Raw genomic sequence first — 22,677 nt, forward strand, 5'->3', positions numbered from 1 at the left:
GTGAGGTAATAGATTTTGGGAGGATAATTAAGGAACAGAGTATATATTCAATGGAAAGATACTGAAGGGTAGACAAGCAGTTCAAATACATAATCTCTTGTGAGTTAAGGTAGATAAAGCCATAATGAAAGCCAAGGGGGTTTTATAAATAGCGGCATAGCGTACAACACTAAGGAAGTCATGATCAGTTTGTATAAAACATTGATTAGACCACAGTTAAAGTACTATATGCAGTTTTGGGTACCCCATTATAGAAATGACATTAAAGCGATAGAATGCCTACAGTGTAGACGTTCTAGGATGACACCGGAAATGGGAAGTTATAGTAATGATTATGGGACTATTTCCACTGCAGCAGAGAAGGATAAGAGGAGACGTAATGAAGGTTTTTAAAATGATGAAGCGTTTTGATATGGTGAATAGATAGGGGTATTTTTTCTGTTGGCGAGTCAGTGATGATGTTGTTGAGTGCTTCAGCAAAGAACCAGGATAGATATGAATGGCACTCCTTTGTGCAGTAAACTTCTATGGAGAGTGATAGAGACTTCCCTTTTTAAAATATGATTTATCTATTGAGAAGGTGCTTTGCTGTGTGATTTCTGAACTCCTCACATGTCGATGCCTCACAACTGAATGTCACACTGGCAAAAACAAGCTGCCTCAAGATAAATATTCTTTTCTACCATAATTACTTGCTTTTTTGGGGGAAAATTGATAGTTAAAAAAAAAAACTTCTACCCAATCCTATTCACTTTCTATCTGGGTCAATATATCTGTATCTATATATCTATGTAGCATTCAGTTTCCATGCTATCCTATTCTACCAATTTTAAATTGACTGTGCTGACCATTAGCCTGCTAAACAGACAGGAACTCCATACAGCAAGAACGAGTGTTTGGACTATCATTTCAAGGGCTAAAATGAATAACAATTGATATTTTCTCGTGCTGAATTGGGAGGGATTAGTTCTGCTGGTTTTCCAACATATGATTCCTTGCTCTCCCTTGGTGATTTTGTTTTGTGCCTATTGAGATGAAGAGTAAGCATTCTGAGGAATGGTTGACTTTTTTTTTACAGCCAGTGTCAGAATCGAACATTCCCAGGTGAGGTACAGCATGGGTTCTTTAAAAGGTGAAGCTCCCTCAACACAGTTATCACCAATACGCATTAGCCCTAACTCAGAAGGCCACCCCATGTGACAAATGTTTTTTTTCCCCACACCAGCCATTTCTATGGTGTCTGCAAGTGTGATTGCTAATTTAGTGCTATTTAGTGCCATGTAACAAGAATAGAAACTACTCCATGAAGGCTACACTATTTGCCATCACCCGCCCCCCACCCCCCACCCCCGCACCCACACCACCACCCTGAAAAAAAAAGCTCACCATTTCTGGACAGATCGATACAACTGACAGTAATGTTATAGGCTGGACCTACTCCAAAAGGTTTCCTTTACTGATAGGTCTGTCAGAAATAGTTGAATACAATGCTTCACACTATTTCAATAGCAAATTACTAAGAACAAAGTCTAGCTTGAGAATAAGTAATTGCAATGCCTAATGTTAGCTCTAAATTATAGATCCCTTTTACTGATATCACACTGCTGTCCATGGACAGATTCCATTATATTTGCAACAGAAATTGATGTGAGTGGCCTTCAGTTATAAACAAGAGATCAAACGGTACCTTTTGCACAGTCAGCCCCGTGGAATCCTGGGAAGCAGTGACAAACTCCCGACACACACTCTCCATTGCCATGGCAATTGTGAGGACACTCCTGCACAGAATCTGATAACGTCATAAGCATGGTTAGTAATCAGTTTCCATTTAGGTGAATATTCAATAACTGAATCTTTCGACTGAAAGATCCAAAAGCATTTTTGTTTTTAGTTTTGTTTTGAGTAAATTATCTTTTATGTTCATCAAGGTGATGGATGTCGGTGCTGAAGAATGGAACACCTTTACCATTCTGGCATGAGTTTCAAGTCCTGCCAGGTCAGCATGAAGCAGAAGCAGAGTTAACAGTCCCTTTAGTCCACCGCAACAAACTCAGCTGAAGAACAGCACTCACTAATTCACCAGCGTGACATTTTCATTTCCTACAACTTAGCTGCATTTGACTGAAAATGTCAAGTTAAGGACATTAGAAAGTATTGGATAATAAAAGGCTATTTTGCTCATCAAATCTGTTCCTTCCACTGACCACGTACAATTTGCTGTACTGTGGACTCCATCCAACTGATCTAATCTCCCAAGGAAATGTTCTGCAAAATTTCTCCCTGTGATTCCAAGGTAATTAAGTGAAAGTTCAGAATATCTTGCTAATGTTACAATCTACATTATTCAGTATTAATCAGCTACTTTCCACAGATGATATTTTCATGATCTCAGCAGTACTCAAATTAATATATTGGATGCAGTATTTGATCACTTCTTATATTTATCTTTATAACCTTCAATTCCATTCCCCACCAGATACTAAGTAATTAGCACAGAATTATGGCTGAACGTGAAGCCAGATTCCAGAGGTGTGAGGTCGAACGCTGCTCCATTACATGACTCAGCTCCCAAACCAATTTCTTTTTGCCACTAATTTTCTTGCCTTTTCTCCCATCTTCTCCAAATATGGTGACTTTTGGGCATACAATTCCACGGGTGGGAATAGAAATTACAAGTAAAAATAGCAAAGTCTACTCAGAAATACTGCCTTAAAAAGGAAGTAAAAGAAAAAAAAAGTTTTTCATTCTAGAATATGAGCTATTGTTCAGACATGAAACTAGGGGGGAGAAATTCAGTATCGCCCCGTTTGGGGCGCAATTATCGTCCGGGTGCAAAGTTTAGCGCCTGGTGCTAATTATCGCCTCCGACTGCAAACTTGGCTTCTATCGCCCCTGGAGGTGATTGGAGCGCTAAATCAGGTGCTACATACCTCTCTTAAGGCGCTAACGCCGAGGAGCGAGGCGCTACCTCAGAGCGCTGGTGAAGCTCATGTGATGTCAGTCAGCAATGGAACACAGACACACTGGCGCCGGCCAGTTCTTAAAGGGGAGGATCAATCTTGCTCTCCATCCACACCCTGCTCATTGCAGCCTTGAATCTCGGCCTCGAGAGACCTGTACATCAATTCTGCTGGAAAGAACAATGGAGAGACCCAGGGAAAGAGCTCAGAGTGCAGCCCCCATAGCCTCTTCTAAATTGATGCAAGGATGGTCAAATCAAAATGAACCTGCAAAGTGCTGCTCAGTACCCAAAACGCCTTCACACAGCCTTGAATCTCTCCAGAAGCCTCTCTCTCTCTCAGAATGCATGGTGCAAAAATGTCGCCGACAAAAAATGGCAGGAAGCGGTCGCCTTTAAATAGCGCTCCCCCAGTGGCTTCCCGACTGCAAAACGTTCCCCTCTACCTGTCATTGCTAGCAGCAGGCGGAAAGGCAGGGGGCGCCACTCAATATCTGGTCTGGGGCGCGACACGCTCGACTGACGTCACGATCTGCGGGCACAGGAGATCGTGGTGGTAGTGTTTAGTGCCACCGAAAAATGTATGGTCAATTTTGCGAGTGGCGCAAACATTGCTGCGCCCGGGTGCTAGTTTCTTTGCGCCCAATTAGCGCCCTCTTTGGGCGCTAACGGGAGGCGCAAAGCAACCACATTTTTCCCCCTAGATATCTTGGGCGGGGGTCTAAATTTGGGGTAGGCCCTGATTATGAGGGGTCGCCATCACTTTTCTTCTGGATTTTCAAATACCAGCAGAAGTGGGAGAGGTCACTTCTTGCATCCACCTCCTTCAAAATGACATTCCAGAAAGAGGCAGGACTGACAGGATCAGAGCTGCATGAAGCAGATACACTTGCTTGACAGTACTTGATTCTGGTAGGGGTGAGAAAAATAAAAACTTGCATTTATATAGCACCTTTCACGACCTCAGGACGACCCAAAGCGCTTTTTAGCCAATAAAGTACTTTTGAAGTTATAATGTCGGAAATGCGGCAGCCAATTTGTACACAGCAAGTTCCCACAAACAGCAATGTGATAATGACCAGATAATCTGAGGCGAGTGTCCAAATTGTGCTAAAAATAGCATTGCCATCCGCCCAAACTATGAAAATGGCTCTGACCTTGGGATTTTGGACGGCACATCCATGTGGTGGATGGAAGCTCTGCCCTGCCCCAGAACTTCACCTAAGAGCCCACAAGGGGCATTCTGGGGGCTAGGGTTTCCAGTTTTTTGAATTAACCGTTCAAGCCCAACCAAATGCAAAATTTTAAAGCTTGTATTTAAATTAAAAGCATTGAATAAAACATGACGTGCATTATATCCTCAGAGCCACTCTTTCCTATTGACACATGCTCACCCACTCCTCAGAGCTATGCTTGCCTCCCTAATCTATTAAATAGAAATCTTGGATTCATAACCACCAATTCACCCTTAAAATTAAACAAAGTGGATTGAAAGACAAAACAAACTTTTACATTTCCAATGTCTCAAAGTGTCAAACAGGGGTTGCCATCATAGCAAATTAGAAATTAATGTTTCAGAAAACAAATATATCTAATTTTTTAAATACAAGAGTAGCAATAACCTTAAATGGCAAAAGATAATTTGGTTTTGACTCAATCACCTGTCACAAAATACAATCCTATGCTTTTGTTGCCTCTTTGCCAATTCTCAACTGTTTCCATATTTAACATGAAGTACTGCTTATTTAAACCATTATATTATATCCTCTCTGAATATTTAATTGTTGTGTATGTACCTTTAAGAGAATAACTGGTCTCAGACTGCAGTACCGGCAGTGACCACCCCTGTATAAAAGGCGCTAGTGAGCCTCTGTTGTTTTCAGTTTCACTATTGACTTCCATCAGTAAAGACTTGTTTTGTTCAACTCCTGCTGTCCGTGTCTCAATCATTCACGGACATAATACTGGCGACGAGCAGATACGAACCTACCTACAGTCTGCACCACCTCCTGGGATCCATTCCTACAGCGAAGTGAGCAGAGGTCGAGGCCAGAAAGAAAAGAAAGTAAGAGGCAGTAGAAACGGGCGTCGACCGTGGGCATCCACCCCTGTGTTAGCAGAGTTGAAGATTGCTGGAGAAGCTGTCGGAAGCGGGGCCTGGTTCCTGTCGACGGTGCTTCAGCTAATTGGGCTGGTGGCAGGTAGTACACTGATCCTTTCTGGGCTGCGGCGGTCGCGAACTCGAGCAGGTGTCTTGCAACGGGGCCGAGCAGCGTTATCGGGAAGAAGAGAGAGAGGGTGGAGCACACAGGGCGCGGCCGGTGCTACGAAGCCGGGCTGCGTATAGACCCGAGAAGAGGGAGGCAAGAGTCCCACAGGGTTGTCCCACGACGGGAAAATAATAAAAAAAAGAAATATTAAACGCGCAAGAAACCGCGAGGAGCTGCAGGTTGCAATGGGAACCGCGGAAAGCAGCGCTAGCAACAGCGGGGAAGAAGGCAAAGCACGGGAGGCGCCATCTTAATCAGCGGGGAAGAAGGCAAAGCGCGGGAGGCACCATTTTGTTAAATCGGGGAAGAAGGCAAAGCGCGGGAGGCGCCATTTTAGATTTGCAAGATGCCGAAGACTGGCTGTATCACTGCTTTTGATAATACAATAGAGGACTGGACCACGTATGTGGAAAGAGTCGAGGTATATTTCGAGGCAAACGAAATAGCTGATGAGAAAAAGGCATCGGTATTGCTAAACTTAATGGGCGCTAGAACGTACGGCCTATTGCGGGACCTGATTACTCCAGCCAAACCGAAGGCGAAGAGTTTTAACGAAATTGTTGCTGTCCTACAGGAACACCTAAACCCTGCACCGCTGTTGATAGCAGAAAGATTTAAATTCCACAGGCGAACTCAGCATAAAGATGAGAGCAATGCTGAGTACCTTACGGAACTACGCAAGCTATCAAAGCACTGCCAGTTCGGAGAAGGACTGGCAGATACCCTACGGGACAAATTTGTCTGTGGACTCCTGAGTGAAGGAACACAGAAGAAGTTACTATCAGAGAAAGAGCTGACGCTAGATAAGGCTTTCAGCGTGGCAGTATCGTATGAAGCAGCAGCCAGGGGAGCTGCAGAAATTCAACAAAAGCCACAGGAATACGGTACCCACGAAATGACACGGGGATTTGCAAAATGTGATCGCTGCGGCAGAACTAACCATGACCAGAAGGACTGCTGGTCCAAAGACAAAATATGCAGGCAATGCGGAAAGATGGGACACATTGCACGAGTTTGCAGGTCTGGGAAGAAGACCAGCGACAACAAAAAGGCTACTAAGGGACCGTACAAGAAAGTACAAAAGATGATGGACAGTAGTTCCAAAGACCAGATGAGCGATAGTGAATCCGGGAACAGGAGACTAAGCTGTCTCAAACTTCACAATGTAATCGCAAAAGAGGATCACCAAACCATTTGGGTCACCCTCATGATAGCAGGGTCCCACGTTAAGATGGAATTGGATACAGGATCAGCGCTAACCGTCATGAATCGACGAGACTACGAGTGGCTAGTCTCACACATACACTTGAGAGAGACATCCGTCGTCTTGACGATGTATACGGGGCAAAAAGTATACCCCAGAGGAAAAATAAGGGTGCCTGTCGAATACAACGGCAAGAAAATATGGAAATTGTATCTCTACATACTGCCAAATGGTGGACCACCGTTATTGGGACGTGAATGGATCAGGAAGATAAACTTAGATTGGCACTCCATTCATGCAATGACGGTGGACGGTAAAAAAGATGAAGACGTCACTCCTGGACGATTGTCAACAATCTTAGCTAACGCCAAAGAGGTATTTCAACAAGAACTGGGCACGCTTAAAGGTGTAACCGCCTCGATAAAAATAGAAAAGAATGCAGTTCCCAAGTTTTTCAAAGCAAGACCGGTACCATATGCAATTCGCCCAGCCATCGAGGCAGAGCTGGAGAATCTGGAGAAGGCAGGCGTGTTGTCTAAGGTCGACTGGAGCGAGTGGGCGACACCCATCGTTCCTGTCATGAAGAAAACGTTAAGCAATAAGTCCGGGGAGCCAAGGAAGATTTGCATCTGTGGGGATTTCAAGGTGACGGTGAACCCAGTCCTTCACACAGTACAATATCCTCTTCCAAGGATAGAAGACATCTTCGCCTCACTGTCTGGAGGGAAGGGTTTTACAAAAATTGACCTAGCACAAGCATATTTGCAGATGGAGGTTGAAGAGTCCTCTAGGAAGTATCTCACGTTAAACACTCACAAAGGTCTTTACCAGTATCATCAATTGGTATTCGGAGTAGCATCGGCTCCGGCGATATGGCAAAGAGCGATGGAACAAGTCCTGCAAGGGATTCCGGGGACTCAGTGTTACTTGGACGACATCCTTGTGACAGGTGAGGATGACAGTGAACACCTTAACAACCTAGAACAGGTGCTCACTAGACTACGGGAACATGGGCTATGAGCCAACCGTCCCAAGTGCGAGTTTTTTAAGAAACAGATATCGTACTGTGGCCACGTGATTGATGAAGAGGGGTTACATAAGTCCCCTGACAAAATTGAAGCGGTTGTTAAGGCCCCAGCACCTGAAAATGTGTCGCAACTGAGGTCATTCCTCAGATTGGTGAATTACTACCATAAGTTTTTGCCGAATTTGTCGACAATTCTGTACCCACTGAACGCCCTGCTACGAACGGGGGTAGCATGGAAATGGAGCGATGATTGTAAGCGGGCCTTTCAGAAGAGTAAGGACTTAATCACTTCAAGGGAAGTATTGGCTCACTACAACCCAGCACTGCCGATCAGACTGGCGTGTGATGCGTCTCCCTACGGCATTGGGGAGGTACTGTCACATAAATTCCTTGATGGTTTAGAGAGGCCGATAGCTTTTGCGTCGCGCTCGTTAACTTCTGCCGAGCGTAACTACGCCCAGATTGACAGAGAGGCCCTCAGCCTAGTGTGGGGGGTGAAGAAGTTCAATCACTACCTGCACGGTCAAAAATTTACTCTACTAACCGATCATCAACCTCTTGTCTCCATTTTCAACCCTCAGAAGGGCGTACCGATAATGACAGCACAACGGCTGGAGAGGTGGTCCCTTTTCCTAGGGGCGCACCAATATGACATCGAGTACAAAGGAATTAAACAGCATGGGAATGCTGATGGATTGTCACGCCTACCGTTGCCGATGGTGGAAGAAGAAGACCTTGCAGTGGATCCAATGGAGTTATTCCACTCGACCATAGTCGAATGTCTCCCTGTGACGAATGCAAACATAGAAAAGGAAACACGGAATGACCCGACACTATCACGGGTCTATGATTTAACGGTGAAGGGATGGCCAGCACATGGCGAACCACTGCTGCCAGCATTCTCGCCGAGAAGAGAACAGCTGTCAGTGTGCAGAGGAACCTTGATGTGTGGATCCAGAGTAGTAATTCCACCTAAGTTGACTGATAGAGTGCTCAATGAGCTTCATGAGGGTCATCTGGGTGGGGTAAAAATGAAGAACTTAGCCAGAGCGTTTGTGTGGTGGCCGGGAATCGATAGAGAAATCGAAGAGATGACCAAGAGCTGTGCAGGATGCCAGAAGGTCCAAAACGCCCCACCACAAGCTCCTCTGCATCCATGGGAGTGGCCCTCATCTCCATGGCAAAGGGTGCACATTGATTTTGCTGGTCCCTTCATGGACTCGATGTTTTTAATCGTGGTGGATGCACATTCAAAGTGGCCAGAGGTAATAAAAATGTCCTCAACCACCATGGAAAAAACTATCACAGTTTTACGAACCATATTCGCCAGGAATGGGCTGCCTGAACAGATTTGCTCTGACAATGGACCACAGTTTGTGTCTGAAGAGTTCCGGAGGTTCTTAAAGAACAATGGTGTTAAGCATTACACATCTGCCCCATATCATCCAGCCACTAATGGATTGGCCGAGAGGTTTGTCCAAACATTCAAGAAGGCTATCAAGGCAATGTGTAATGAAGATATACCCCTACAACACAAGGTGGACAACTTCTTGTTTGCCTACCGGAATGCGACACATGCGGTTACCAACCAAACTCCAGCCATGATGTTCTTCAATCGAAGACTATGATGCCGCTTGGATTTGGTTAAGCCAAACGTCCGAAGAGATGTGGAGAACAGGCAGTTTCAAAATATGAATGAAAGGCCGACCAGGAGTTTTAAGATAGGTCAACCAGTTTTGGCCCGGGACTACCGCACTGAGAAATGGCAGCCAGGAACGATTTGTCCACGGCAAGGACCTCTCATTTATACCGTGGACGTTGGAGAGAGCATTGTAAGACGCCATGCTGACCAGATTCTAGAGTCACTGGAAAACGTCAACTCCACACCACGATCTGATACACCTGGCAATGAAATCGACGTACCAATTGCAGCTACCGCAGAACCGGTGATATTGGAAGCAGATGAACCAAACAACGACATTGATCCCGACTCAACATTGCCAGAAGAACCTGATACCCCAAAGAGGCGTTATCCAGACAGAATCAGGAAGCCTCCTCAAAGACTGAACTTATAATTGCTTAAACTTAACCAATGTATCTAGCAACCGTAATTGTGATTGTAATTAGTTATCATTTAGTTGTTAAATGAATGTTATGTACTGTTTATCTAAAAGGGGAGGAATTGTTGTGTATGTACCTTTAAGAGAATAAGTGGTCTCAGACTGCAGTACCGGCAGTGACCACCCCTGTATAAAAGGCGCTAGTGAGCCTCTGTTGTTTTCAGTTTCACTATTGACTTCCATCAGTAAAGACTTGTTTTGTTCAACTCCTGCTGTCCGTGTCTCAATCATTCACGGACATAATATTAATGACTGTTAATGAATGCCCATAGTAGAAGTTCTGGACAGTATTTTACTCTTCGTATTTCTCTTCTAGCCCAATTACCATGCTGTCCCGGTTTCTCCCTGTGGCTCGGACCTGTCCATTACATTACATTAGCTTTGTCTCCCTCAGAAGGCAGGTGTCTGCAGTCAAAAGCTCACTGATACCTGAGCCTTTTAGTCTCACAAGTTATCACAGTGTGATGGTACTGTCAGCTTCTGAAATTTTCAACAGTAAGTGACCAAGTCTGATCCTCACAAAGCAGTGCCCCTGAAGAACATGACTATATCTCCTGTGCTGGCTGCAGAAATGATTTGGGATCACAGTCTGAGTGAATTGCCTAAGCACAGAACAGGTCTGTATGAGGAGAGATTGGGTCGATTAGGCTTATATTTGCTAGAGTTTAGAAGAATGAGAGGGGATCTCATTGAAACTTATAAAATTTTAACAGGACTAGACAGACTAGATGCAGGAAGGATGTTCCCGATGGCGGGGGAGTCCAGAACCAGGGGTCACAGTCGAAGGATAAGGGGTAAGCCATTTAGGACTGAGATCAGGAGGTATTTCTTCACCCAGAGAGTGGTGAACCTGTGGAATTCTCTACCACAGAAGGCAGTTGAGGCCAATTCATTAAATATATTCAAGAAGGAGTTAGATATATTTCTTAAGGCTAAAGGAATCAAGGGATATGGGGAGAAAGCAGGGACAGGGTACTGAATTTGGATGATCAGCCACGATGTCATTAAATGGCGGAACAGGCTCGAGGGGCCGAATGGCCTACTCCTGCTCCTATCTTCTATGTTTCTATGTCCACAGTAGTCTAGAGGAGGTATAGGTGTGTGTGTGGGTAAATGTATGGATGAGCTGTTGGTATGGCTGGGTAACCACGCAAGTGTGCTTTCTGCTAATGTGTATGTGTATGAAATTCAGTCGAGGCAAGACGGGTGGCAGCAGCTCCCCCCGAAAATGTAGATGAGGCTCAAGGACCAAATTATCTATACAATCAGTCATTTTTTCGAAAGACTCTATTAAAGTTGTCAAACATGACTTGCTGTCTATGATTATCCCATGCATCTGTAAATGCTCACGAATTTGTTCTCAAATTATGAATTCTAAGAGTGAAAACGCAACTGACATTAGTCTAACAGGTCTATAATTATCAAGTTTCTTCTTCTCTCCCTTCTTCAGCAGATTATAGAAAATATATTTATTTAAAGGAACAGGATGGAAGGAGTTTTGGGCTATGACACAATCACGGGGCTCAGGTGAATTAAGTAAACTGCTTATAAACACTAAAGCACCAGTCTTGATTTTACAATGGCTGTGTAATGCTCTCCTGTCCAATTGATATGTTTACATAAGGAGCAGGAGTAGGCCATTTGGCCCTTCGAGCCTGCTCCGCCATTCAATAAGATCATGGCTGATCTTCTACCTCATCTCCACTTTCCTGCACTATCCCCATATCCCTTGATTCCCTTAATATCCAAAAATCTATCGATCTCTGTCTTGAATATACTCAATGACTGAGCCTCTACAGCCCTCTGGGGTAGAGAATTCCAAAGATTCACCACCCTCTGAGTGAAGAAATTTCTCCTCATCTCAGTCCTAAATGGCCGACCCGTTATTCTGAGACTGTGACCCCTGGTTCTAGACTCCCCAGCCAGGGGAAACATCCTCCCTGCATCTACCCTGTCAAGCCCTGTAAGAATTTTGTATGTTTCAATGAGATCACCTCTCATTCTTCTAAACTCTAGAGAATATAGGCCTCGTCGACTCAATCTCTCCTCATAGGACAATCCCCCCATCCCAAGAATCAGTCTGGTGAACCTTCGTTGCACTCCCTCTATGGCAAGTATATCCTTCCTCAGGTAAGGAGACCAAAACTGTACACAATACTCCAGGTGTGGTCTCACCAGGGCCCTATATAATTGCAGTAAGATGTCTTTACTCTTATACTCAAATCCACTTGTAATAAAGGCCAACATACCATTTGCAAATAGCACAGGTGTGGGTTCACAACAATGGTTTATGCCTGCAGTTTAAGGGCCTTGCACATTATTGACACTGTACCTAGCTCAACTCCCTTCTGGTGATGGGCTGCCAGTTCCTCAGTTACTCTCCTGGCACTTGGAGTTTGAATTCCTTGGTCAGCACACTGTTTAGCGCTTTCACGTAAAATTATTTTATGGGCTATTTAAAGCCAGATAAATCAGTGGAAATTAAATACCTTTGCATATTTTGCCTGGCCTACTTCCTCTTGGGAAGGAGGGTCGTGGGAAATCCTATATAGATCCTTCTTCGGGATTATCTATTTTTCTCACTACTTCTGTCTACCTTTCCTGACACTTCTTCCTCTCTGCTGCTCTCCATTTCACATGACAGAACTCCCTGATGTGATCAATGTGACTCTCAATCAAAAAGAGAGCTTCCAAGGACACTGACCTCTGATAGATTACAGAGCACCAATGTTATTAACCTGCCATTGATCTCACCTCTGTGCAACAAAGGACAACACTGAAATCTTTAGAGTAACAACAAAAAGTAACTGCTGTGCTTATTTTAAAAAAAACAGATGCCAGAAGTGTAGCAATGACAAAATACACATTGGATAGTGGCGGTTACAGAAACTAACCACGTGTGATGGAACTTACACAACTGTTAGCTCCTTTGGCAACAATTTTCTGTTAAAACAGTAAATGGTGATTTCGCTTCCTTTTGTTAAATGGGCTACCATCAGCTGTACAAAAGCTGAATTGGATTTTTACCATTTACTGGCCAATGTTCTGTTGTTCATATATTCATTAAAAAATGTTTGTATCCCCTTTCATTTCCAATGCCTTGATTTTAAAATTCTCATCGTTGTTTTCTAATCCTTCCATGGACTCATCTCTCCCTATCTCTGTAACCTTCTCCAGCCCTACAACGCTCCTAGATCTCTGCACTTCTCCAATTCTGCCCTCTTGCACATCCCTGATTTTCATCTCTCCACCACTGGCGGCCGTGCCTTCAGCTGCCTAGGCCGTAAGTTCAGGAATTCCCTCCCTAAACCTCTCTGCCTCGCTAACACTCTCTCTCCTCCTTTAAGACGCCCCTTAAAATGTACCTCTTTGGTCACCAGTCCTAATATCTCCTCATGTGGCTCGGTGTCAAATTTTGTCTGATAACCGTCCTGTGAAGCGCCTTGGGACGTTTTACTACATTAAAGGTGCAATATAGTTGTTGTTGTTGTTAGGTCATTCCACATCATCTACAATTTCCAGGACAACAGTCCTATTGCCAATGCTGCTCGTGGTCCAAAGCCAGAAGGATTAAATGACTATGTGAGTAGTTTCTCTTTTTACTTCTTTTCCCTCTTTGTGGGGAATAGGAAGTTTCTTGTCTGCTGTTAGCACTTTCCTTCTTCTTTCTGTCCTCCGCTTCACCTCCCCCATCCCATGGTACAGCTTAGATCAGAAGCTCTCCATATGAAAAACATTAGGCACCTAACCAACACCACACTGTGTGGCATTTACTTCAAAGATGAAAGTGCTGGAGGATGGGCAATTTTTACAACAAAAATTAATTCATAACTTTGCACAGAATTTCAGGCGATTATAACAGCATGAACATAGCTACAGGAGCAGGCCATTCAGTTCCTCAAGCCAGTTCTGTCATTCTATTTGATCATGGCTGATCTGTATCGCAACTCAATTTATCTGACTTTTCGCCATATCCCTTGATACCCTTACCTAACAAAAATCTATCGATCGAAGTCTTGATAGCCAGACAATTCATCTTGTTTTAGCAGGGATTGAGTATTAAATTTTAAACAGAGGATTGAAATGATTAGTGACAACTGAAAATGAGACATCTTTTTTTTCCTGTAGTGAAAGACAAACTGCACCACTGGAAACCGGGCAGGGATAAATAAGGACCACAAGGATTGAAGAGTCACAGTGATTACTTATTGACTGATGCAAATGGGAGAGATTTGGTGTCAGCAAGCTGCACAAAACACTAGTGTTCAAGATCCAATCCCACTGGCTACAGACAGCAATATATCTTTCCCTGACTGGCGACAGAACATTAGTTTACAAACCCTATACTTGCCATGCCGAGCAAATAATTGCTAATCTAGACTTCATTGTATGATAAGAGGTCACTATTTCCAGTCTTTGTTCAAACACTCACTTTTAAAATAATTTCCACCTCTTCTCCTGAAGATGGTGACACAGGCGAGAATACGTTTTTTTTAAAGAAAATTGTAGCACTCTGGAACCCGACCTGATTTTTACCCCTTCCTAGCTAAGGGATGCCAGGGCCAATTGTAGAGTCTTCATCTTTGCCACGGCTGAATTTTTATTAAAGTGCTGCCTGGGGCTCCTTTGCGATGGGGCTCAGATGTGCTCCCTCTCCCCTTTACTCTTCAATTTGCAAGCGAGGCTGAGAACCTGGGTGGGGGGGTTCTGCTGGATTCCCAGCATAACGCTGGGAGGTCTCACTTCCTTGGTTATTTTGCACCTGGCATAGTACTAGAGGCTATCATGCCCAGTGAGCTGAGACATGCCAGCCTCCAGATGGGCACATGTGCACTCCACCAAAAGGCCTGGTCTCCTGAAGACTAGACACTTTAAAAAAAAAAAAATTCTTGATTGGCCCCCTTACATAAGGGTGGTGTTGGGGGGCGAGGGGAACGTGGCTACATGAAGCAGACAGGTGTCAGAGAAGGGCTTGCATTGGCATTTGCACCTGCCTTCCCAGTGCAAATTAGATGTGTCCCCCCACCGACCCCAAACTCTGGCAAGGTTAATGCCAGAGCTCACTGGTGGGAGCAAGCCCAAGATCACGGCCTGAGGATTTTCAGGGCTGTAGCATCAGAGTGGCCGAAAGCAACTGTCCGTATTACATTGTGATGGATAATTTAAAGGTTGTTAAACTCAGTGAACATTGTCTTAGACGCCATCTTTTTAAAATAACACCTAATTTCTACTGATGCCATTGAGCTACATCTCAAGGCATCTCCTGGTACAGAAGCAACAACACTCCAAATGTCCTTTAAGCCTTCAGGGTGTCATTTAAATCTGGGGTTTTGAAGTTAGATGCTAGGAGAATTTGGCACTGAGAGTGTGGCATACTGCTTATTGAAAACAGATATCTCAAGAGTGGCAGTGAGTGCTGGTTAGCAATATTTCAGGCACCTAAAGAAGCCAATAATTCCTTGGGCAAGGCTAAACAGTGCCACACAAACACTAGTTTTTGAAAACATGACAGGGGAAATAAAACTACACAATATGCTTCTGTCAAAAAAAACCTCAATAGATTGTGACAGTGTCCTGGGTGTAGAAATATATTTTCAGACTCCTGGGTTGAACATGAATCCACTTCAAATGACCTTTCCTTCTCCTTAGAAATTTGCTCATCTTCACCCTATCTCTATGAAAGATGATTTCTCTCACCTTTCCCACCACCTCCCTGTTGTCCTTACATCAATACTTCTATAAGTTATGGAAGCTGCTGTTAACTTCCAAATATGCCATCATCTTAAAAAGTTTGGCTTACTCTATGCTTGGCAGTATTGTTTTCAGCGTGGCTGTTTCGCTGGCAATCTTGGTGCCTAACTTATGGATTGATGGAATTCTGCCCCTGAACGCTTTGGTGAATCATTTGTCAGTGTCTTGAACAGCTCCAAAGTCTATGATATGGTCTGGCATCGTGCAGTTCTAAGCAAGTTACTGTCATGCAACCCTCCACCAAATCTATGTTCATGGCTATCTAGCTTCCTCTCAAATTGCTCTAGCTGTGCTGTAATTAATGGCTCATGCTCTGACTCTTATTCCGTTGACTAAAGGGCTCCCCAGGGATCTGTCCTCTTTCACTCTGTTTTCCCTTCATATCAGTGACCTTCTCCACTTATCACCCAATGTTATCCACTTTCTCTTGCTGATGATTTCAGTCTCCACTTCTATTCCATCACATGCCTTCAGTGAACATAATTTCCCCGGTCCTCTTGCTCTGCAATGGATTAATCACTATTGGGTAGAAATTACTGTCAGCAAGGTTATCCTATGAATGATTAAAACACTCATTTTAATTCCTTTCTCCACTATTTTACCAAAGGAGCTAACCAATTAAAAATAATTTCTACCCTTATATCTTGATCTGCTCAGTGCTTTTTAGTTAGGAATTGAAAATCTTATTTACTTAATTCTTCAAACTTTTTTTTATGTCCTTCATAAGTGACCATAACATGATAGAATTCTTCATTAAGATGGAAAGAGAAGTAGTCCAATCCGAAACTAGGGTCCTAAATCTAAACAAAGGAAACTACGAAGGTATGAGGAGTGAGTTAGCTATGATAGATTGGGCAGCCTCATTAAAAGGATAGGCAATGGCTAACATTTAAGGAACGAATGCATGAATTGCAACAGTTATACATTCCTTTCTGGCGCAAAAACACAAAAAGAAAAGCGGCTCAACCAAAAGAAATTAAGGATAGTATTAGATCCAAAGAGGAGTCATATAAAGTTGCCAGAAAAAGTAGCAACCCTGAGGATTGGGAGCAGTTTAGAATTCAGCAAAAAGGGACCAAGTGATTGATTAAGGGGAAAAAAATAGAGTATGAGAGTAAACTTGCAAGGAACATAAAAGCGGACTGTAAAAGCTTCTACAAGTATGTAAAAAGAAAAAGATTAGTGAAGACAAGTGTAAGTCCCTTACAGTCAGAAACGGGAGAATTTATAATGGGGAACAAGGAAATGGCAGAGGAATTAAACAAATACTTTGGTTCTGAGTTCACGGAAATGCTAGGGAACCAAGGGTCTAGTGAGAAGGAGGAATTAAAGGAAATTAGTACAGGTAGACTATCCTTTATCCGAAAACCTCGGGACCAGCCGTGTTTCGGTTTTCGGAAAATTTCGGATTTCAGAAGGTATTTTTTAAGACTGGGAAATTTGTCGGGGGTGGGGGTCGGCGGGGGTCGAGGTCGGCGGGGGGTCGGGGGTGGGGGTTGGCGGGGGTCGGCGTCGGCGGGGGGGTCAGCGGGGGGTCGGGGTCGTGCGCACGACTTACGCTGAACGAAAAAACTTTCAGTTTTCAGAGGATTTCGGTTTTCGGAAGTGCGGATAAAGGATACACTATTCCTTATCCGAAAGGGTGGGGGTCGGGGGGGGGAGAAAAGAATATTGGACAGGCCGCTGCAGCTATCGGACGGGCCACTGTATTGTTGGGTTCACTCTCCCGGTACACCTCCTTCACACTGCCCGGCTCAGCCTGCAATCTCCTACCCAGGAGGGAACTCAGTGACCCTCTGCCCTGCTCAGCGTAAGTCGTGCGCCACTCTGGTCATGTCGTGTGCACGACCTACGCTGAACGAAAAAACTTTCGGTTTTTAGAGGGTTTCGGTTTTCGGAAGTTCGGATAAAGGATAGTCTACCTGTATTAGTAAAAAAAATAGTGCTGGAGAAATTAATGGGACTGAAAGCCGATAAATCCCCAGGGCCTGATAATCTGCATCCCAGAGTACTAAAAGAGGTAGCCATGGAAATAGTGGATGCATTGGTTGTCATCTTCCTAAATTCTATAGATTATGGAACAGTTTCTGCAGATTGGAGGGTGGCAAATGCAACCCCACTATTTAAAAAAGAAGGGCGAGAGAAAACAGGGAACTACAGACCGGTTAGCCAAACATCAGTAGTAGGGAAAATGCTAGGGTCTATTATAAAGGATGTGATAACAGGACACTTAGAAAATATCAATGGGATTAGACAGAGTCAACATGGATTTATGAAAGGGAAATCGTGTTTGACAAATCTACTGGAGTTTTTTGAGGATGTAACTGGTAGAATAGATAAGGGAGAACCAGTGGATGTGGTGTATTTGGATTTTCAGAAGACCTTTGATAAAGTCCCACATAAGAGGTTAGTGTGCAAAATTAAAGCACATGGGATTGGAGGTAATATACTGGCATGGATTAAAAATTGGTTAACAGACAGGAATAAATGGGTCTTTTTCGGGGTGGCAGGCGGTGACTCGTGGGGTACCGCAGGATCAGTGCTTGGGCCCCAGCTATTCACAACATATATATATCAATGATTTAGATGAGGGAACCAAATGTAATATTTCCAAGTTTGCTGATGACACGAAACTAGCTGGGAGTGTGAGTTGTGAGCAGGATGCAAAGAGGTTTCAAGGCGATTTAGACAAGTTGAGTGAATGGGCAAATACATGGCAGATGAAGTATAACGTGGATAAATGTGAAGTTATCCACTTTGGTAGAAAAAACACAAATTATTTAAATGGCGATAGATTGGGGAATGTTGATGTACAGAGAGACCTGGGTGTCCTTGTACGCCAGTCACTGAAAGCAAACATGCAGGTGCAGCAAGCAGTTAGGATGGCAAATGTTATGTTGGCCTTCATTGCAAGAGGATTTAAGTACAGGAGCAAGGATGTCTTACTACAGTTATACAGGGCCTTGGGGAGACCACACCTGGAGTACTGTGTGCAGTTTTGGTCTCCTTACTAAGAAAAGATATACTTGCCATAGAGGGAGTGCAGCGAAGGTTCACCAGACTGATTCCCGGGATGACAGGACTGTCGTATGAGGAGAGATTGGGTCGACTAGGCCTGTATTCACTAGAGTTTAGAAGAATGAGAGGGGATCTCACTGAAACGTATAAAATTCTGGCAGGGCTAGACAGACTTGATGCAGAGAGGATGTTTCCCCTGGCTGGGGGGTCGAGAACGAGGGGTCAGTCTCAGGATACGGGGTAGGACATTTAGGACTGAGATGAGGAGAAATTTATTCACTCAGAGGGTGGTGAACTTGTGGAATTCTCTACCACAGAAGGCTGTGGAGGCCAAGTCACTGAATATATTTAAGAAGGCGATAGATTGATTTCTAGACACAAAAGGCATCAAGGGGTATGGGGAGAGAGCGGGAATATGGTATTGAGATAGGGGATCAGCCATGATCATATTGAATGGTGGAGCAGGCTCGAAGGGCCGAATGGCCTACTCCTGCTCCTATTTTTCTATGTTTCTTATGTTTCTAAATCTCATCAACAACTACTAACTTCTATCTTTAATGGTTTTACCGTTAGTCCGCCTTCAGCTAAAACAAGCTCACTAGCTCTAAGCTAGTTCTCCTGGCTTCAAATGGAACTCCCAGATCTCCTCTATTGCTAAAGCTCCCTCAGTGACTCCTAACTCTGTGTAAAGCCCAGAACTATACAGTAGTGTAGTGGTTATGTTATTGAACTAATAATCTAGAGAATGTGAGTTCAAACCCCACCATGGCATTTTGAGAATTTGAATTCAGTTGGAAAAAAAATCTGGTATCAATAAAAAAGTGACCATGAAGCTACCAGATTGTCATAAAAACCCAATTGGTTCACTAATGTGTTTTAGGGAAAGAAACCTGCTGTCCTTACCCAGTCAGCCCTACATGCGACTCCAGCCCCGCAACCATGTGGTTGACTCTTAATTCCTCTCTGCGGTGCTCTAGCAATCCACTCAGTTGTGTCAAAACATTACAAAGAATAGAAGTGGATGGACAATTCGGTTGCAACCTAAGCTTTGGATCAGGACACCAGACCAGTCGATGCTGCAAAGTCCCCCTCACTGACATTTGGGGACTGGTACCAAAGTTGGGAGAGCCCTCCCACAGACTAGTCAAGCAACAGTCATAATCACTGCATCTATTAGCCAGCGTCCCAGACTCCTCCATCATCTTGTCCCACCAGCAGGATAGACCCACCAGAGGTAGGGGCACATTTGGGTGGGAATGGCCCAGGGAACCCTCAATATTGACTTTCCCCCATGAAATCTCATGGCTTCAGGTCAAACATGGGAAAAGGAAAACTCCTCTTGATTACCACTTTCCATCTTGCCTCAGTTGATGAATCAATACTCCTGAGGGACACAGCTGCCAGAACATGGACACTGCCTTCCAGGAAGTCTGGTCCCCAGCGCTGATATTGCAAATATCTAGCAGCTCTTTTATTTTATCCCCATTAAATACTTGCAATTTTTAGCTTTATTAAAATGGCAACTAAGAAACAGAGGAGCCATTTATGCACAAAGTTTTACTGTATCTTAAGTAGTCCATATACTGTACGCCAGTTCTACTCACCTAGGACAGCAGTATTGAAGGAGATCAGTTCCTTTTCCTTTCCATCATTGTAGAAAGCAAGATGCCATGTTCCTGAATCCAGGTACTGAACAAATACAGCTTCGTTGATGACCAAGGTCTGGATGCTTCTCCGCTCGCGTGGTGACTCCATCATGCTCCACTTCTCCTTGCCATCAAGACGCTCCATGAAATCATACTGAAAGCAGAAACAAAAGCAGTTGCAGTGTAAAATTGGCTTCAAATGAGCTCAGATTTACCTTCGTAAATGAGATAATCCTCTTAACAATCATCTTAATTGAAGAGTTGTAGCTGAAGGAAGCAATTGAACTATAATCAGCTAGCAAACTCTTAACTCTCTTTTAATTCTGCTTTAGAACTGCTAAGTAATTCCTTCATAATTTCCAAAGTGTTTGCTTCCAATTAATCTGATGATTATCACTTGATAATCAGAGTGATTGTGCCATGTTATTAATCATTCTATATAGATGTCATTATACTTCAAGTACACAAGGGGAGGTAATTTTGATTTTTTGCGATAGTGTAAAACGGGTGTTAGTGAATCGGCAGCCCTTTGTACATCTCTGCAGATTTTTATTTCCATTCAAGTGTCTTACCATTAATGGCAATTTTTATTAGTAGGAATATCACAACTGCTCTCCGCAAACGACAGTGAAAATGATCAAGAAGCAACAGCTACCTGGAAGTGCCCATGATTAGAATACTGCCCTATAAAGAAAGAACCTGCATTTATATATTGTTTCATCACATTTCTCAAGACATCCCAAAGTGCTTCACGTTCAATGAATTACTTGCAATCACTGTTTATTTGGCAAACATGGCAGCCAATTTTTGCACAGCCAGGTCCCACAAATGGTAAATGAGGGGCCAGGATACCAGGTGAACTCCCGAATATTCTTTGAATAGTACCATGAGACCTTTTGCATTCACCAGAACAAGTTGAATGTCTTAATCCAAAGGATGGCATCTCCAGCGATGCAACGCTTCAATCAGTACTACACTGAAGTGCCAGCCTAGGCTATGTGCACAAGTCGTGGAGCGGGGTTTGAACAACAAGTTGCATTTACAGAGTGCCGTTAACATAAGAACATAAGAAATAAGAGCAGGAGTAAGCCATTCGGCCCCTCGAGCCTGCTCCGCCATTCACTAAGATCATGGCTGATCATCGACCTCAACTCCACTTTCCCGCCTGATCTCCATATCCCTTGATTCCCCTGGAGTCTCAAAATCTATCTATCTCAGTCTTGAATATACTCAAAGACTCAGCATTCACAGCCCTCTGGGGTAGAGAATTCCAAAGATTCACAACCCTCTCAGTGAAGAAATTCCTCCTCATCTCAGTCTTAAATGGCCTACCCCTTATCCTGAGACTATGACCCCTAATTCACAGAAATCACAGAAACCCCACAGTGCAGATAGAGGCCATTTCGGCCCATCGAGCCTGCACCGACACATATCCCACCCGATCCCCGTAATTCTAGACACTCCAGCCAGGGGAAACAACCTCTCAGCATCTGCCCTGTCAATCTCCTTCAGAATCTTGTATGTTTCAATTACGCAGCAAAAACATCCCAAGGTGCTTCACAGGAGTGTTATCAAACAAAATTGATACCCACAATCTTCTGACTCAGAAGAGAATTGGCTACCAATGGTGCCAAGCTAACCCTGGATAATACATAATGGTTACCCTCATGTAAATCTTGTGATAGTATTATTCTACGGCAATGAGAACACAATTAGATCTTTTGCTTTTATTCAGTGTGATAGCACTGTTTATGTTTTATTCAATCCATTAGCATGCATTACAAAAATGACAGATGACAGAGAGCTACTGTGAACCTATTATTTAATCATGGATTTCAGATGATATCCATAAACTACTCAAGTTTTTCTCTCACAACTTCTGATGCCATCTGGAGCCCTAGAAAAAATACCAACTGTATTAATCATTCACATTTCATATTTATTTCTAAATTTCACATGGTACTTGTTATTATACAACTGTGTGCTGAGTGATAATTAGTTGGGAAGGTATTGAAGGGAAACCAAAGGGTTCCCTAAAGACAGGGACAGAAAAAATAGAACACAAATCAGGAGTTACTGCATTCCCTCCAGCCTCACTGCCACCTGGCTAAGATGAAGGCTAAGAAAGAAAGAAAGAACTTGCATTTATATAGTGCCTTTCATGACCTTAGGATGTCGCAAAGCGCTTTACAGCCAATTAAGTACTATTTGAAGTGTAGTCCCTGTTGTGCTGTAGTGAAATGCAGCAGCCAATTTGCACACAGCAAGGTTCCACGAACAGCAATGTGATAATGACCAGATAATCTGTTTCAGTGATGTTGGTTGAGGGATAAATATTGGCCAGGACACCAGGGAAAGCTCCCCTGTTTTTCTTCAAATTAGTGCCATGGGATCTTTTACGTTTCCCTGAGAGGGCAGACGTGGCCTTGTTTTAATGTCTCATCTGAAAGACGGCGCCCTCAGTACTGCACTGGAGTGGCAGTTTAATTACTTACTCAAGTCTCTGGAGTGGGATTTTGAACCCTTCTGACTCAGAGGCAAGAGTGCTACCACTATGCCACAGCTAACGCCTGGGCGATCAGGACAGAAAAAGAATTAAACCCGAGATCTTCGTAGAATTACACAGACTTTACAGCCCAGAAACAGACCATTCGGACCGACAGGACGATGCCAGTGTTTACA

General features: G+C 43.7%; 1 protein-coding gene across 7 annotated transcripts in view; it reads right to left on the reverse strand.

Annotated features, from left to right (window-relative positions):
* LOC147114145 (teneurin-2-like) overlaps positions 1 to 22,677 on the reverse strand; it is a 1,360,318-nt gene that overhangs the window by 194,953 nt on the left and 1,142,688 nt on the right. For all 7 annotated transcript variants that reach the window (XM_085995783.1, XM_085995782.1, XM_085995780.1 and 4 more), the window contains 2 exons: positions 19,954 to 20,149; positions 1,688 to 1,789 (listed from right to left, as the gene is read on the reverse strand). In XM_085995783.1, coding sequence (XP_085851909.1) covers positions 1,688 to 1,789; positions 19,954 to 20,149 — 298 coding nt within the window. The remainder of the gene's footprint in view (positions 1 to 1,687; positions 1,790 to 19,953; positions 20,150 to 22,677) is intronic.

This window comes from Somniosus microcephalus, chromosome 8 (assembly GCF_052327205.1).
Source record: "Somniosus microcephalus isolate GS21.2 chromosome 8, FLI_Smic_1.0, whole genome shotgun sequence".
Taxonomy (NCBI): domain Eukaryota; kingdom Metazoa; phylum Chordata; class Chondrichthyes; order Squaliformes; family Somniosidae; genus Somniosus; species Somniosus microcephalus.